This window comes from Etheostoma cragini, chromosome 19 (genome assembly GCF_013103735.1).
Source record: "Etheostoma cragini isolate CJK2018 chromosome 19, CSU_Ecrag_1.0, whole genome shotgun sequence".
Taxonomy (NCBI): domain Eukaryota; kingdom Metazoa; phylum Chordata; class Actinopteri; order Perciformes; family Percidae; genus Etheostoma; species Etheostoma cragini.
Window position 1 is genome coordinate 15026690 of NC_048425.1, and position 17384 is coordinate 15044073.

The 17384-nt window shown below is 40.9% G+C and overlaps 1 protein-coding gene across 4 annotated transcripts; it reads right to left on the minus strand.

The window, feature by feature from the left end:
• Window positions 1–1995: 1995 nt before the first annotated feature.
• ccdc149a (coiled-coil domain containing 149a) lies at window positions 1996–16953 on the minus strand. 4 transcript variants are annotated; one of them, XM_034901172.1, is made up of 13 exons: window positions 16652–16953; window positions 15371–15532; window positions 15121–15159; window positions 14109–14216; window positions 13888–14004; window positions 12847–13019; window positions 12381–12453; window positions 12137–12221; window positions 11298–11442; window positions 10975–11051; window positions 10124–10156; window positions 6565–6657; window positions 1996–4574 (listed from the first exon to the last, which is right to left on the minus strand). In XM_034901172.1, the coding sequence occupies exons 1-13, from the start codon at window positions 16703–16705 to the stop codon at window positions 4030–4032; spliced, it is 1704 nt and encodes a 567-aa protein (XP_034757063.1). In that variant the 5' UTR covers window positions 16706–16953; the 3' UTR covers window positions 1996–4029. The 4 variants fall into 4 exon arrangements, with proteins under 4 accessions (XP_034757063.1, XP_034757062.1, XP_034757065.1 ...); XM_034901171.1 differs by having other exon boundaries at window positions 1996–4584; window positions 6566–6657; window positions 16652–16950; XM_034901174.1 differs by lacking the exon at window positions 10124–10156 and having other exon boundaries at window positions 16652–16949.
• Between the last annotated feature and the right edge of the window lie 431 nt (window positions 16954–17384).

A 17384-nucleotide genomic window follows, 5' to 3' on the forward strand; every position in this document is an offset into this window, starting at 1 on the left:
TATTGGTGATTGTTTCGTGGTCCACCTGGTCACAGAATTTATAGTTTACCCACCTCTTTTTTTACCACTACACCTCTGTCTAGGGTTTATGCAAAGCTAATTGGCTCTAATTTCATATTTAGCATACACACAAGAGTGGTATGTCAATCTTCTACATCTGACTGTCAGAAAGAAAACTGATGAGTGTATTTCCCAAAAAGTTGAACTGCTCTTTAATTTAAACACTTTGAGTGTAAATAAGACACAAAAATCAATTAACAGCCTAACTATTTTATAGAATGCCAAGTTAACGTGAGAGCACAAAATGATTTGTGTGTCACGTACCTTAACATGAAGAAGAATAGAGATTTAGGCTGACATAATTTACCTATCTGCAACTGACTATGCTACCATATTCCTACTTGACAGCTGAAGTGATGAGAATATGCTCACAGTAATTGCAGAGATACCGAATCCATTTTAAAGTGCAAATGATGCAGCATTGAATTTGTATCTACTCAACATTAAACAAGCAGGAAAAATATGACTGACATATTTTGCCTGTTTTTCCCTTTTCCTCTATTATCTCAGATAATAACAGCCTTGTCAGCAACAGAGCAGAAAGTAACACTTCTCAAATCGCAGCACCCGGGGAGCAAACCTGAAGGGCTCTGCAAACTCAACTGTCTCAGAGGCAACATATGATAAAACTCAGGTAAGCGTAAAAAAGCTAGGTGGGCAAATGAAGCATGGATCACAAGGGCACTGGCCATTACTGGAAGGGGCATCTGGTTGGTATAGTAATTAACCCTGCTGAGTGGTTGGCCTGGAAACTGCTGGCTCCACATGCCCCTGTCCACCCCCATCCCTCAAACCTCTGGAGGACCCAGAGATGATGGGGTGTCAAACCCTCCCTGGTCACACTTATTAGAGCCAGTGAGCATTGTTGTGACCCGGTACGTCTCTCCCACTATCCAGGCTCCAGGGTACGATAACTGGGGGGCTAGGGATCAGAACAAAGCAAGTGGATACTGTGATAAGATTAGTGGTATATATGATATGGCACAACCCATCTCTACATCCAAAACATGAAAGGGTAGCAGCTAAGTACAAAGGTACAAAAAGCACAAGACATGCATACAAACGATTCCCCGATTGATCTCCCTTTGAAGCACAAATACAGAAAGGCAACCACACACCTGAGTGATTTCAGCAGCATGGGGCCAATCAAAGCACTTCACAATGCACATTTTGTACTTGCCCTCTAGTGGGGTACGTCGCGATCACAGATAAAGGGCTAAGATTAGTTTTTTGGCATGGACTAGTTGCTGGTACCATAGCCTCATTTATCTGTAGTGGTGATGATTGGCTTCAACAGGTCTTAACAATCCTCTTTTGCTCTATGGGGTGTGGGAGGCAGCCTAAATCTTTTAGTTGCGTGATAAGGCCAAGTACAGGCTTATGAGATCCTGATGGATCTTTAGCAAGTAAAAGTTCGTATAGCATGTTTATGGTGGATGTTTGTGGGATTAATTAAAGTAATTATTGATAAAGCAATCCACCAATTTCCAAACTGGCAATGCATTCATTGGAGCAATTAAAAAAAAAAAAAAACTGGGGTTTTCTGGCATAAACTTATTAATATTGGATTTCTGACACCAATTCTGATCTCAATATTAGATAATTTAGGAAATACTGTAAGGATATATTGTTAGAGAGCCGTTAAATAGTAAACATACGCATATAAGAATCCACATTTTGACATTTGTGCTTAACATGTACTGAATGGGAAATGTTGCAAGTTGAAAATTGCAGTCAGTGCTCTCTGGTGGACAAATTATATCATGTTGACACTCTTTCTAAAAGTCCACAAAAACATATACTGTATTTCTTACATATCATTTCTTTACTGTACTTTTTTTTTTTTTACAAGAAAAAAACGTATATATCTGTTGTGAGCAAATACCGTCCGATATATAGGATCTGGTCATACAGTACTTCATTAATTTGATTTGCTTTTAAACCTGCTTATATATTTCACTAGTGTTTTTAGTGAAATAGTGAGAAAGACTGGCAGGGAACAGTTAACGTAATGGCTAATGTTTAAATAACGCAGGACAGACAAAAAACATTGTCAACTTCAATTCATGTCATGTCTGACCGGCCCACAACCGTGGCTCCTTCCACATCTTCCACATCTTTCCTGAATTAGACTCACTTTCTTTTCTAATACATATGCTAAGGTCAGTCATTTCTTTCAAGCTTTCATGTGCATCCAAAAATAAAAAAATGGTCAACGACTTTTTGAGGAACCCAACGCATGCTGGTATCATCTTGCAATTTCATTAGTTCAGACTCCATCTGGTTTATGAACTTAAACTCCTTGAGAAAAAAAAGGCTTGCTGCAGTGTGCCAAATCAGCTGCCTGGCACAGGGCCGACACTGGGTACACACCATGGCTCCCCAGCTCCAATTCTTTCTCTCTCCTCGCCTCTATTTTGTGTCAGAGATTAAAAATAGCAAGTTGCCTTCTGCAGAATAAGCAGTTCATGGATTCTGGCTTTGACACTGTGTTTGCCTGGAGAGGCCAGCTGTCACCTGCATGCAGGAAGAGTAGGCCTCACCACGGATTCGCAATACACAGTGGGCTCTGGACTCTGGCTGTGAGTCAAAATGGGTGTGTCTGTGCATCCATTCTACGGTGCTGAAAAACTTTTAGTTTTCAAAATGATACAATCATACTGAGATGCTTTTTGTGTGATGTGTATGTACACTGAGCTGAAAAATACCTTCTACGACCATAAAAAGTGGAAAATATATAAAATTTTGTTTTGATCATGGGTCACCAAAATAAATATTCTTCCAAAAATGATATATGTTTATGAAAAATAAAAGCTGAATATTTCTAGGATTTAAGACAACACAATTTCAATTTGTGATGATTTTTTTCCCAAGGCTGGAAAGAAGAGAATCAAGTTAAGCTGCTCTAATCTGTAAAACAATCAAAAGACTGTGATTGCTGCATTTAGAATTAATGAGAGACCAACCTTGTGAACACTTGAAATTAGTCAGAGCGATTTTCTGCGGATATGGGCTCATTTTCTGGTTCAGAACATTCCCATCAAACAAACCTTATCAAAGAAATGTTGCACAGAGTTCCCAAAGTCAGCCTCTGTGCCAGAGTGGGAGTGTAGTTTAGATGAAAATTCTACTTGTGTGGTTTGTAGCTTCAGGAGGGACCTGATACAAATATCAATAAAGAACTTTCAATGTCACTAGACCAGTGTTTCCCAAAATACCACGAGCCTTGTCAGGTGAACTCCAGTACCTCTTCATTGACAGTTACAGTTACAGTCAGTCATTTAAAGTGGATACTGTTACAATCATGTTCTCATACAATTGATTGTTTTGGGGGCATGTGTGTGGGTCATTTAAGACCAACTTCAAGACAGGTCATTTTAAGGGTTTATGCATTTATAATAATAAATATCAGTATATATTTCCACATATAAGGCACATGTAGTCTCATCCAAATATTAACTTCTAAATAAATAACTGATGGATAAGTAAGATTCACCTAATCATACAGAGGAATAGACATCAAAAGACAAGTACAACACATTCATGAAGTTTTGGTAAGCCAACTTTGACCCCCTATGAAAGTAACAAAATGCAGCACTCAGTTTATTGGCATCAATGAATCAAACAATTGGGATTATTTTATAGGGCACAGGAGTTGAGGTTGCCATATTTGTTATTTTCCTAGCTAAATTCTTCCTGTAGGGCTCGCAACTCCATTGATTTCAAGATTTTGTGTTCCAGCGCAGCAACAACCCTGTCTAGGTACAAAGTGCACCTCTGGCTCTGTCAACGGTGGCTGAAAAAGCGTTTTTTTTCCTCTGTTTTATTGAGTAACACAGAGCTGCTAGGTGGAGCAGGGAGCTAGCGAGCAGTGGTCACGGTGTGTGAATGCAAGAAAGGCTGATTAATGAGAGTATCAACATCAACGACAAGGACGTGGATTTAAATAAGTCTTTTAGTGACATCAGATCATGCCAAGCTGTCACTATGACAGCTGTCACTGCGCTGATCCACAATGTCCCAGTCCCCTTTATTTGACACCTTTGTGGACTGGTTCTCTGGAATTGATACGGAGTCTTCTACATGTTCAGGTGCATGTTTTGACTTATCGTCCTGGAACTGGCAGGGCTCATGACCCACTTCTGAATGATCAAAAGAGGCATGTTTAATTGGAAGCCATGAGAGGTCTGACTCAGTAGACATTACACCCAGCGCCAAAGCTGCCTCTTCTCCTTCCTCCACTGTTGAACCCAGTTCTTCATCCTCCTCCCCCTCTACCTCATGCCCCGCCTCTTCCACTGGACTCTGCCCCTCCTCCAGCCCTGAAGCGGCTCCATCTTCCGTTAGGGTCTCAATTTCTCCCACTCTCCTGTCATTCCCGTTCGTCTCCACCCCCACCAGAGGCTCCAGGCTGTTGAGCTGTGCAGGTGTGTCTTCCCTGCTGACACCATCTGTGCCAAGATCGCTGCCAGCGGTGTGGCATTCCCACGATGATTCATGTGAACTTCTGTCGTCTGACACAACAGGGAGAGGGAAGATGAGACAACTGGTCATTTTAATTTTAATTGATCTGAGGCCATAGTTACATTATGAAACAAATACTTTGGCCCTTACCCTAATCCTAACCCTGGCCCCACAAAGTCAACTATATTTAACTTGCATCTGTCTTATAAAGCGAGAAGTCTCTTTGACATTTTTCCTGCTTCCAATTGCTGGATATAAACCAGACATTACATAGTGCTAAGTAAAACATGACTCGTCTCGGAGATTATTCCTTCACAGCGCTCTGCAATGCGAGAAAATGTCAGAGCTGAACTGGACAGACACAGCAGTTTTCATCAGACTCACCCTGGGTCGGGTTAATTAAGTCTACTGTTAACTTACAACACCCACAACATTGCAGTTGCCAAAATACCCTCGCGGATCAAATCTATACTTCACCGTTGGCAAGCCACTAAACCTGAATGGAAATCAAGACCTCTGCTGAAATGTTAAATTTGTTAACAATCTTACAACATGAGACACACCCACACTCACACACAGGTTCTGGTAGTTGATCAACCCAAATATGTGCTCATATTAGTTCTCATAATGGGCCGGGTGGGTAGCGCACTGCCATGAGTCCATGAAGTTAATATCTGGTTACTCCACATTTTCCTTGTGATATTTTGTGATTACATTCTGAATCTGCAACTTTCTCTGTCAGGTACAATGCCTTTCTCTTATGTAGAGGTAGCCTAAGTGGTCTTAAGTCATTTTGGGATAAAATTTGGTTTTGAAGAATTCTACTAGTAGCAGTACCACAGGCCACGCAATCGGCCCGTTCCAAACAGGCCCCCTTTCAACAGGCACTGCACTAGCAATCCTAATACTCTGAATAAAAAACTCTTACTGAGTGGCACCATTTCAGCCAGAGTTTACAATGCATTTTAAGGAGGGAAAAACACATGCATATAAAGCACAAAATAATAATAGCCGGTAGAGGAGTTATCGCTAAGTACGAAGAATTGAACTGATGTCACAGTAATCACTGATTGAAGTAATCACAGTATACAATTGACTAGCCAATATAAACTAAGGATGGTGAAAGGCCGAAGCCTATAATGGTGTGACAGTCGATCTATAATTACTTCTAATATATCTTTTTTTATGTAAGAAAAATACACATGATTCAAAAACACAAGGAAAACTTTCCTCTTTTGGACCACTGTGTCAATGTAGAAAGTTATTTAAATTACTTATGTGACTAAAGTGCTTCCATGGCAACAGGCTAAATATAGCAACAGCTCCACAGACAAGAGGACGCAAGACAAGTGTGACGCCCCGCATCTCGGCAATAGCAACAGCTTAGTTCTGCTTCTTTGCCAAAATATGCTCTCACTTTGGGGATTACTGACCCATATTTGTGGATGTGCAGGCAAAAAGGTTAAAGACTGCACATAGAGTCCCAGCCACCTTTACACACACACACACACACACACACACACACACACACACACACACACACACACACACACACACACACACACACACACACACACACACACACACACACACACACACACACACACACACACACACACACACACACACACACACACACACACACACACACACACACACACACACACACACACACACACACACACACACACACACACACACACACACACACACAGGAAGAAAGCAACATTACTTGAACTGGCATCCATATTTATGGACCCCCCCATCCCCCATTGCCTTTCAAAGAGAACACGGCAGAAGTTTCTGAATGTCAGCGGGCGAGAATTTGCTTCACATTTTCCAAATGCCATGGCATTTGGGCAGCTTGCACCAATGAGAAGCAGAGAGGAGTGGAGGCGGGAAGGGAAATGACTTGGGTTAAACATGGAAGATAGCAAGGAGTGTTTAGCACACGGTGGCTAATTACAGTGTTTATCCCGTTAGCTGTGGGTTCTGTTATCAATGGCTGGAGAAGCCAGTTACACACAATTACACACTCACTTTTGGGTGGCTGCATGTTTGGCTGAGTTTTGGCACGTGTTGGATGAAGCTCTGGTTGAAGGCTTTCATTCATTGTCATATTGTCTCGTGTCCCTGTAAAACCACAATCAAAGAAAAAAAGGCAACCTGTTACTTTCCCACCCAAATCGCAACAAAAACACAAAGTAAGAGGTATGAAGTGTTTGGGTCATGCTAGGAATGGATGGAGCCCGTCCAAGCACAACTATGGTGCAGTGTTGTGTGTGAACAAACACGTATGCATTGCAGTGCTCAAAGGAAGTGGCTTTAGTTCCCTGTCATCTGTCTTCATTAGTGATGGCTGCACGCCTCTTAGGATGACACCATATGCTAGTCATAATCACACAAAACTGTTTTCACATAAACATATGCATACACGGGTGCGCGCGTCAGCCTTTGCCTTCACAGAAACCCTGTGAATAGGCATGTTTCTCTGACCATTCAAGTGTGAGGCACAAAAACAAACAGAAGAATGAGAAAATGGTCGACTGGATGGCAGATGCGTAAGAATCATGAATGGTGAACGGAGACCATATTGTAATGAATACAGTCCATATTGTTATGGATGCTCAGTGTTGACACTGACGTGGGAACAGTGAGTGAGAGCTAGGGGTGGGGGCTGTTTGGATCCTGTGGCTTCTACATATTTACTGTGGGCATCAAGAGAAGCAACGATGTTGCAAGACGTTTAAAAAAAGGTCTTTCTTTCACAGAGACAGGGATTTTGATCGTTGTGCTAGATTATTTAGATTGAAATATCTCGACAACTATTGGATGGACAGCCATTACATTTGGTATAAATTTTTGTACAGGAAGAATTATAATAACTTTGTTGATCCCAGGTCAACATTTCAATTTGTCTACTTCATGACCATATACTTGCAAAACTAATGACATCCCCATCCGCCTCAGGTGTAAATTATTTTATTTTATTGCTAATTAACAAAGATGATAAATTTGGTAAACATTATTCTAAACACCAGTTTACCAGCCACTGTAGGGCCTGATGTCATTTAGTAACTAATTTTAATTATTAGCAACCAGTTGAAATATATAATACGGAGTGGATAATATGGATAGAAGTTTTCTTTAAGGTACATGTAATTTTATGTCCTCATGATAGTAAATCCTCTAAAACTTCTTATAGCCTAAAGGACTAGATTGAAATATTTTTGGTTAACCCAATGAATCAAATATCTGAAAAAAATGTTACATTACAATTATTAAACATGAATGAATCAAATACTGCCATAAAGCAATAACGCTCATTGACTAGACACACAGCCCACAGCGACCCAATACAACCGGAGATATCAATCAATTGGAACGGTTAAAAAAAGGTCTTAAGGTTTAAGACTACGCCTGCATCCGAGCACTCTAAGTTTTGAGAGAAGCCTTTGAGGAGTATTGCAGACTGGCTTTGAAAGACAATAATAAGGTGGTGCTGGTTACTGAAGCTGGTCTCCAGCGCCAGGCAGCACTCAGGAGAAAGCAATAGACACCAGCGATTTCTTTTTAACCTCTCTGGCAGCTGCCTGACCAGCCATCTAAACATCTCCTCTTCTCCCTAACACATTCAAATTACTGTATACTGTATGGGTATGCAACCCTTCCGCAAAGATAACAGGCTCTTTTGCATTATACGACACCTCAACATACGGGATCATACGCTCCATATCACAAATAAGGAGACAAAAAAAGAAATGCCTGTCAAACAGTCAAACGGTTAAACCCTTCACTGGGATCCAGTGTTGTCTAGCGCTAGTCTGGCTGTCACCAGACCAAGCCAGACTAGCATAGCCAAGCTCCATAGATTTGAGATTGCACATTGGTCTGGGCAGTCTGCTCTGTATTTTCCTTGGACCAGAGGCGTGACCAACCAATCAGACAAATGATCCAAGTGACGTAGAAGCTGCACTACGGTGGTGTTTCGGTGGCCGCTATGTAGAATGTAAACAAGAAGCTTCTTGGTTGCTTCTCCATTGTACTTGTGTTAAGCTTGAGGTAGATAAGCTAGTTTGTGATTGGTTCCCGCAAAATTGTGAACTGAAGCAGGAGAATTAAACGTGGAGGTTTGCAACCGAGCTGCAGGGCGAAATTAAATTGCTGGCAGAGTGGGCGGGGTTTACCCAGTCTAGTCTAGAGTGACAAGGCAATGCCTGCATCTTGAGTGGAAACAAGTTTGTCACTGGACCAAAACAAAGCTCTATGTGTGCATTCTTTATCCACCTGTCTTTTCAATATGTATATGCACAATGAGATGCTTTCACTTGCTGTGTTCCATTTCAGGTGCACTCATTCACCATGGGGGTTTGGTAGACTGGAGGACTGGTAGAGATCTATCAATCACAACTTGATCCAACTCACTGCATCGATGTCAATGTTATTTTTTGTGTCTCTCTCTGATCCTGAGACAACGTGGTCACCTCTAGTTTTCTCCGGATCTCAGATAGGCAGCCAAGGCCCTCCATCCTATCCTGTTTGCCTTTAATATCCATCAGCCCAACTTCGTATCACATCAAGGCCACAGACGCTCACATCTCTCTCTATATTTCTGTCTCCCTAACTGTGGTGGACAGTGTGGTCGTCAGGCACTCTGGGCCCTCGCCTACAAATTCCCTAATAACGGCACATTCCCCTAAATGTGTTTGTAATGTGGGCAATCATTTTCAGTAATGGATGCTTGTCAGTTTTATGGTGGTGAGAATGACGGTCTCATGACAGGGCACCTCCATCCAGCCGCAGCCCCTCCAACTCTCAGTCTGCTTTATACACGGCACAACACCTCCCTCCAGAGGTAATAGCGGGGAACTATTTTTTAGACAGGCCATCTTTTTCTGACTGCAAATACAGTTTGGAATACTAATTTTTGATACAGTTTACATTTGGTAGATTACATTTGGTTGCAGTTCTCTGAGGATGAGGTTTATTTAAAGGATGGAAAAAGCTGACAGCCGTCTTATCAAAATGTAAGGGCTGCTATGGATGCCGTGCCTAGCAAATATATTTCATTCATAAGCCAGGTTTACTCATATACACGGATGCATGGATACATTAAAAAATAAGAATTGGGGTTGCACATGTAATTGTGTTTTTGAATACTAGTTGGATCTTTTATTATTTGTCCCTCAAAATTAAGGATCTTTTCACATAACGACAATAATTAAATAAATAAAAAATGATATCTACAGTTTTGAGAGCGCATTTTACTATTTATCTTATCATTTCCTATTTTTATATTAGTTTGACTCCAAGTCCCAGAAAAAAAACTTGGTCTGTTAATCGATACGTTTTTCCCTTTTCACTGACTGTACATTTTCAGACAGATCCACTAGACCAAAACGATCAGTGTGGTATATTCAGGCAGCCTGCTCTAGTCAATGCTATCATGAACAGACACATGAGCTGATGGTCAATGGAGTCAACACATTGTAAACGGTGGGCACGAGGTGACAAGCTTCCTGGGTGTCTGCCCAGATTTGTCCTGGCAGGACATAGTGGAGGGCATGGATGGGCTAAGTGGGGCAGAAGGAATACATACTCCCAATTCCCACGGATACGCGGTAGGTCAAGCCTGAGACGCAGCAAGAGAAGAGAGAAAGACACACCGTTATCAACATAAAACCTCATTAATGTAATGAGTGTAATGTAATTCATATTTCAATAACAAAAAATGAAAAAACCCAAATCAGTGTTTATAACAACAACAGATCATGTTTGTTTTTTTACTTAAAACTTTAAAAAAAAACATTTAAGAGCAATGTATGTGAGGTCTAGGGTTGGGAAAACGTTTCTTCTTAAATTTCAGCAAGTTCTTAAATATAAAAAGGGACATGAATTTCACATTAATCACAAGTTAATGGGTCGGTAGTTAACCTTTTTCATTTTTTACATTGACTTTATGTTACATTGACCTTATGTAACATGCACGCACACCCGTAGTCACACGGTCATGTTTGCTAATGGTGTGGTAGTGGAAGAACCAACCGGGTCAAAAACATAGGCTGAACTATTGGCACAGTGTTTGCGAGATAGGATACATGCAGAGGAGGTTGAGACTGATGCCTACAGTAAAGCCCTATAGACATTTAACTACACACAGCAGCTAGAACTTCTATCCACTTTGCTCTAATTCACATTCTTGATAATCTCTGTTTACTAGCTGTATTCATCAGAAACATTCAACAATATTTATATAATTGTGAAATTATGATGATTATTTAATACACAAACCAAAATAATGTATATATCCACAACAAATAAGGGTATGACTGTTTATTACTCTGTCTTTGTTTAATAAGTGGATTTTGGTTTCAGGACTTTAGGAAGGACATGTGGTCCAGCCTAAATGTATTTTCTGTGGAAGCTTTAACAGTTGGTCTTGAGACCTACCTGGAAGACTCCACAGTCCTGAAACCTCCAACGTCTTCAGCTTCTTTTCCAAATCAGCTACTCTGTTTCCAAGGATCCTGCAGACCAAGTACAATGGGTCAAGTTACTGGGGACTGATGGACTGTGTGTGTGTGTGTGTGTGTGTGTGTGTGTGTGTGTGTGTGTCTCACAGTCCAGTGTTTGCCTTGGAGGAGGAGGAGGATTCTCTGAACAGGTATGTAAACATCATCAGTGTGCCAAGAGGGTGAGGTTTAAAGGTGAGTTTTGCAAAAAGTCCTTGCAGTCAGTGGAGGAGCATGTGAGGGTTCCTCTGACATCATTACCTGTTGGTGTGCCTCTGGTGCTGGATGACCAGGTTCTTCTCGTGGATGGTCTCCAGCAGAGCCGTGGCCAGGGACTTGAGGTCGGAGATGGACTGAGGCGTGGCAGGCAGGTTGCAGCCATGCTCTTCCAGGAGCATTTCCTGAACTAAAAAACAAAAGAGAGGGAGAGAAAAAAAGGTGTCAGATAAATCAGATTGAATAAGACGTGTAAGAAATGAATACAACGAGAGAATAAAAAGAAGGAAGCTATTTTTATTTGAAGCCATCTACAAAAACGTGGCACTAACCTGCCAATAATGCACCAGTCAAACTTCACAAAACTTACACTAAAATTTATATTTTTTAAAAGGGTGAATTAGCATGAGATGGGGAAAACAGCACGACAAGAGCAAGAAAGAGATGGAGAGTTAGAAACAGCTGTCTACTAGTGACACTCTCCTAACTTTAACTCTGTAGCCCACTGTGCTGCTTCTGCCAGCAACTGTCAGTCTTGGCAGGCTCATTTCCCTGCCAGTGGTGCTCTCTACCACTTGGAATACAATTAGTAACCCAGCTGGTGCCCGAGCCGCGGCTTAAGGGATCGGCAAAAAGGAGTTCTTAAATAATGCATTAAGGCACGGCTAGAAACAAAGGTGTTTTACAAAACTGGTTTGTTATAATGAATAAATAAATCAGTTGCAGAGTTTATCTGATCAAAAACTACCTCATGTGCCATAATACAGACGTTAGGGAAAACATTTTACTGTTATTCAACGCTCCCCGGATCAGCTGCTCTTGTATCTATTTATGTCTGATTTTTAAAGAGAAGTCAAAGTGAGCTGAACAGTTTGTGTTTTCACCTTGTTTGGCTGAGAGGACGCCAGTTAGAGGACTGCTGTTTGATTTCCCATATGTGCTGTAGTTTTTTCTCCTCTCAAGAGCTGTCTGTGGGTAGGGGAAAACCAGAGAATAAAGCCCTCTCTGCCATGTTTGATGAACACTTTAAATAGTAGTCTTACTTTCATGCTCACGAATGCAAATTCAGTAAGGTCAAATGAATTGTTGATTCATAAAACCTCAAAATCCTAGGGATTCCATCTGTACCTTGTACTTCATGATGTTGGATTTCAGTAGCTTCACTTCCTCTTGTAGTTGGCTGAGACGCTCATGCAAGTACCTGCAGTAACAATGATCCATGTCACCATCAGACAATATAAGATTGATGAGGTGCAGATTGCATGCAAATCATAATGGACACGGACAATATAACTTGAAGCTCAGACAATCATAAATATTTGGAATATCGAAAAGGACTCCCCTCACTTACTTAACATTATAATAAAATTATGTGTATACCTTTGTCCAACTGATATAATTTAAAATAGCAAACTAAGTACTACAGTGCTAAGATATAAAGCCATTTCCTGGGAATCTGCAACTCTTATCAAACACACGAGCCTTCCAGAGGCTGGATTAGAGATTTAGAAGAATAGAAGTGAATGGGCTAGAAACAATGTTATCAGTAAAGGTAGTTCTGGGTCCTAGGTGTCTGCTTCTTTGTCTCACTTACTTGTTCTCCATGCAGAGGGCATCCACATCAATGATGCGTGACTCACGGTTGCCCAAGATGTGGTTGAGCTCCACGTTGAGTCTGTAGGTCTTCTCCCTGAACACACTGCGCTCCGACTTCACGTCCTGCAGCTCGTCCGCCAGAGCCTTCATGTTGTGCTCCATCTCCTCCATCTAGAGAAAACAACCAGGCAGGTTTGTTAGAAACTCCATTGAAAGATATTTTGAAGCTTTGTTTCCTAAAGTAGAGTTTGCTCAGTACATACACATGCATGTAATCAGCAAACAGCAGGAACACCTCAAAGGAGGGGAAAGTAGTTATGGGCTTTAGGCTACTGTTTAATGATCCCCAGTGGGGAAATTACAATTTACACTCTGTTAGTGTTAGAAATCACCACACACACACACACACACACACACACACACACACACACACACACACACACACACACACACACACACACACACACACACACACACACACACACACACACACACACACACACACACACACACACACACACACACACACACACACACACACACACACACACACACACACACACACACACACACACACACACACACGGAATGGGGGGGTTACAGTGCCTTGCTCAAGAGCCCGGGAGGTGAATCCACACTCTGTACTTTGGTCTGTACCAACCCATCTCCCTACAGACTGAGCTTCTGCCACCCCTATGGTTTTCATCAAAATAGCAGAATCAAATAGAACACATTGTAAGCCTCATGATGGCAGTTTTTACTCCACTGTGTGTATGTAGCTCACAGGAGTGACAGTAATCAAAATAGAAAAAGCGATGCATGTCCCCGATGCACAATGCAAAATGTGAATGATTTGTATTTTGAACTACTGAGTCTGTTTTTGTATGTTTTGAAAATCAAAAGAAAATGTACCTATGATTTATTTCATTGTAACTGCACTGGACATGTTTGAATTGGACGTGAGATCATCTAAATTTGAGAGTGTTTTCTTTTTTTTGGATGGTTTAAAAAAAGAAGAAAAAAAAGGAAATGTATAAACCTGTAGCCCTGCTCTCTCTAGCTGGTGAACTAGATCCTCACGTTCATGGGCGGGGAAATGGCGCGTGCCCACCTCCTCGTCCCCCAGCCTCTGTCGAGTAATGGTCATTCTCAGCAGCTGTGACCAACAAAAAAACATTTGAAATGCACTGTGTATCTCAAAAACTTCTTGCACTGGACAAAGTGAGGGATCGTGTCATAAGCTGGCCCTGGTAACCTTACCTTGTTATCGCCCTGGGCCTCGGTAAGCCTCTGAGTCAGCTCCTTCACCTCCTCAGCCAGCTGTTTCGCTCGCTCCCTCGAGTCTCTCACCAGCTGAGCCAGGTTTACCTGAGGAGAAGGTGGAGAGGAAGAGTGAATGACATTGGTATGTTTGGATGTAACAATGGTAACAGGCCACTTGATCCATCATGCAGAGGGTCCAAATCCAACAATTAACCCCATTCAATCAGGTTACCACGTCTTTCTTCTTCAACTCAAAGAAACATATACACAGGGACTGTGATTTACAGCTTTTGAATGGGTTGTCATCAAACACATCCCACATAGGACTAAATAGAGTTCACTATAAGAAAATAGAATTCTAAATAATCAATATTACCATAAAATTCCATCTCAGTCTATTCCTAGTCCAAACCATAGATATATTTATTTCAAAGCAGATATTAATTGGCCATTTACTTTTTCTTTTCTTTTTTACAACCAATTTACAAGATTCCCATTATTTACTGTACGGCACAGTATATAATAAGCAATAATATGTCTCACTGTCAGCATCAACCTTTTCACAACACAGATGTTTTCTTGTTGTTTGTCCTGTAATCAGCAAGACTCCTTTTTATAATGCATTGCAATTCAGTAACCAACTCTTTATTCTGGTGTCACAGCGTGCCTGAAAGCACCACCAAGCAGAGTCCTTCTCTTTGTCTCTACAAGACAATAATACCTTAACATTTACCCTAACAATAATTATCTTGTAAGGGTGGTAGATTTTAACTGTGGCCGTGTGATCTGAATTTGTTTTGTATTATGAGGATGTTTGTTTATTGATATCCTGTATGTGTTATGAACACATTTCCCAGAGGTTTTTCTCCCCAAAATAAATCAACATAAAAAAGGGAGGGAGCAATTTTAATTCAACCACCCCTTACAATTAACACTGTAACATAGTGAAGGCAAATACTACTTGCATAAGTGGCAGTGAGAAAGTCTTTTAAAATCGAACACAACTTACTTGATTGCGTTTTTCTGGTGGCAAAGAGGGGTCACCATCCTAAAATATAATAAGAGTTACATTATCAAAATATTATCTGTCATCAAATACAATTAGCAAATATTACATTAAGCATACTGTTAAACATTCCCATTTAATTGACTGATTGCTTGGTCCGAGAGCACTACTAATAATAATAATAAACCACTTGCACAGACAATACTGAGCGCACAGACAAATGAACATCACCTTGAAGGTTTGAACCACTCACAATGAGTTCCCTGTACTTTTTCTTGAGTCCCTGGTGGCGCTCCCTCAGCTGGTTGGCCATCAGCTTGTACTGGTCTCTTTCCTGCTGACAGGTATCCAGCTCCTTGGACAGAATGAGCAGGGCCTCTTTCTTACTTTCCAGCTTGCGCTTGCACACCAGGAACTACACAGCAAACACAGCACACAAGGACACAACAGAGACAAGTGGTATTATGAGAGGCTATATTGTGCATACAACTAATTGTAAGTCAATCTCTCGAAAGCTTATTATTGGTTTTAATATTCCCCTATCCTACAATGGCAACGCTCAAATTACTTAATAATGCAAATGTATATAACAAGCCCCGACTAGTTCCCTACAGGTGGAAAAACACACACTGGAGTGTTAATGTGTAGATAAGGCACAGCAGAAGGAACAGAGTAAACCTTGATAGCTGTCAGACCAGCTCATAACCAAATGAAATGGAAGCCACTACCATGGAGCTGAATGTGCAGTAGTAGTGTGTAGTAAAGCTTGATGTATGGTGTGGTTTGTTGCTCAATTATGCGAATCTCTTATGTAAAGCTGCAACTATTGAATCCGACAATTATTTTCTCACTTAATGGATGTTCATTTGTTCTATAAAACATCTCAAAATAGTGAACATGCCCATTATACTTTTCTAAAAACCCTGGGTGGTGATTGCTTGTTTTCTCGACAAGCACTTCATACATAGAAATACAGCAAATATTTTGATTTTATTTGGGTTTATGGGTCACTTGGCATTAAAGAGATATATTGGAGTAATTTCATTATACTTGGTATTGGTGTTAAGTTTCTTTACAAGCTTTTTAAAACCCCTTTTGAATTATTTTGTGTGACTATACACAGTAAGCACTAGGCCATATGAGTAGTGCCAGTTACAGTCAGTTAGGCTTACATTAGGTTTTCTATATTCATATAGGTCGAAGCTTCAGGGTTGTATTAGATTAGCTACATGCGGTCCCACAGGTGAACTTACCTGGTCTAGCCATAGAGTCTAGCCCATAACGTTAAGGGGAGTCAATGCATTTCCAACCTAGAGTTATAGACCAGCTAGCTTACCCCTCCAATCAATATTTAGCATATCTATCAAAAGAGGAAAAGTAGCGTGTATATGTGATGTTAAACACATCGTCGGTCTAACGTCATGAACGTCAACGCAAGACACCGAGCCCATTCCATGTCCATATGGAAGGGGGAGCTTCTGTAAAACCAGTCCGTCTCTGCAACAGCTGTTCGCGGTCCTCGCCACTCACGTACCTCGCTGACGAGCCCCTGCCAGTCCCCCTCGCTCCTTTTGGAACTGGACTGCATTATCCGAAATATTGCTGTTTTTTTGTTTTTGTTTTTTTTAATACCGAATGTCAGCTTCAGGGATGCCTCTCTGCCTCCGCTCGAGCTGCCTCTCCTCTTTTTGTTTGTCCTGCAACGTCACTTTCTTTGGCTCTGCTGTCAAGTTGCGCAGAAAAAAGGAGAAAAAAAACGACTTCCGGTACAACGTTGACAATAAAGTTCTCGTTGAAGGAAATTAGTTTTGAGAAATAATTCCAATTCCTATGTATACGCCCCAGTCTAGGGTATGCACGAACACTATTTAAGCACGAAACACTGGATGTTCCACATTATAAGTTAAGTATTCTAAGTAAAGCTAAACTGAGCGTCCTTCTCTTGGGGAATAATGAACCCGACATTAGACGGGTCTCAATTCCAGTGGTGGATGTACATTCACTCAAGTATTGTAGGCCTAGGCCTACTTAAATCCAAATTCAAGGTACTTGTACTTTACTTAGGTTATTTACGATTTAAGCAACTTTATATTTCTACTCCTCTACATTTTAGAGAGAAATACTTTCTTTGTGATGAACTGATTAATAAACCTTCATGTCTTGTTGTAATTATCCTACTACTTAAACTAAATAAAGTAAAAAAAACTCTTTCTAATCAGGTAGAAAAAGCATAATTACAAAGCTGAAAACAGGGTTGTTTTTCTTTG

What these genes read in the sequence shown, in the direction of transcription:
- ccdc149a (XM_034901171.1), bottom strand. Translation starts at nt 16,705, where the DNA reads ATGCAGTCCAGTTCCAAAAGGAGCGAGGGGGACTGGCAGGGGCTCGTC. An exon ending in GGCAGGGGCTCGTCAGCGAG is followed by an intron (nt 15,533 to 16,651) that starts GTACGTGAGTGG and finishes TTTGCTGTGTAG; the next exon opens with TTCCTGGTGTGCAAGCGCAA. An exon ending in CGTCCTCTCAGCCAAACAAG is followed by an intron (nt 11,443 to 12,136) that starts GTGAAAACACAA and finishes TTTGTTTTTTAG; the next exon opens with TTCAGGAAATGCTCCTGGAA.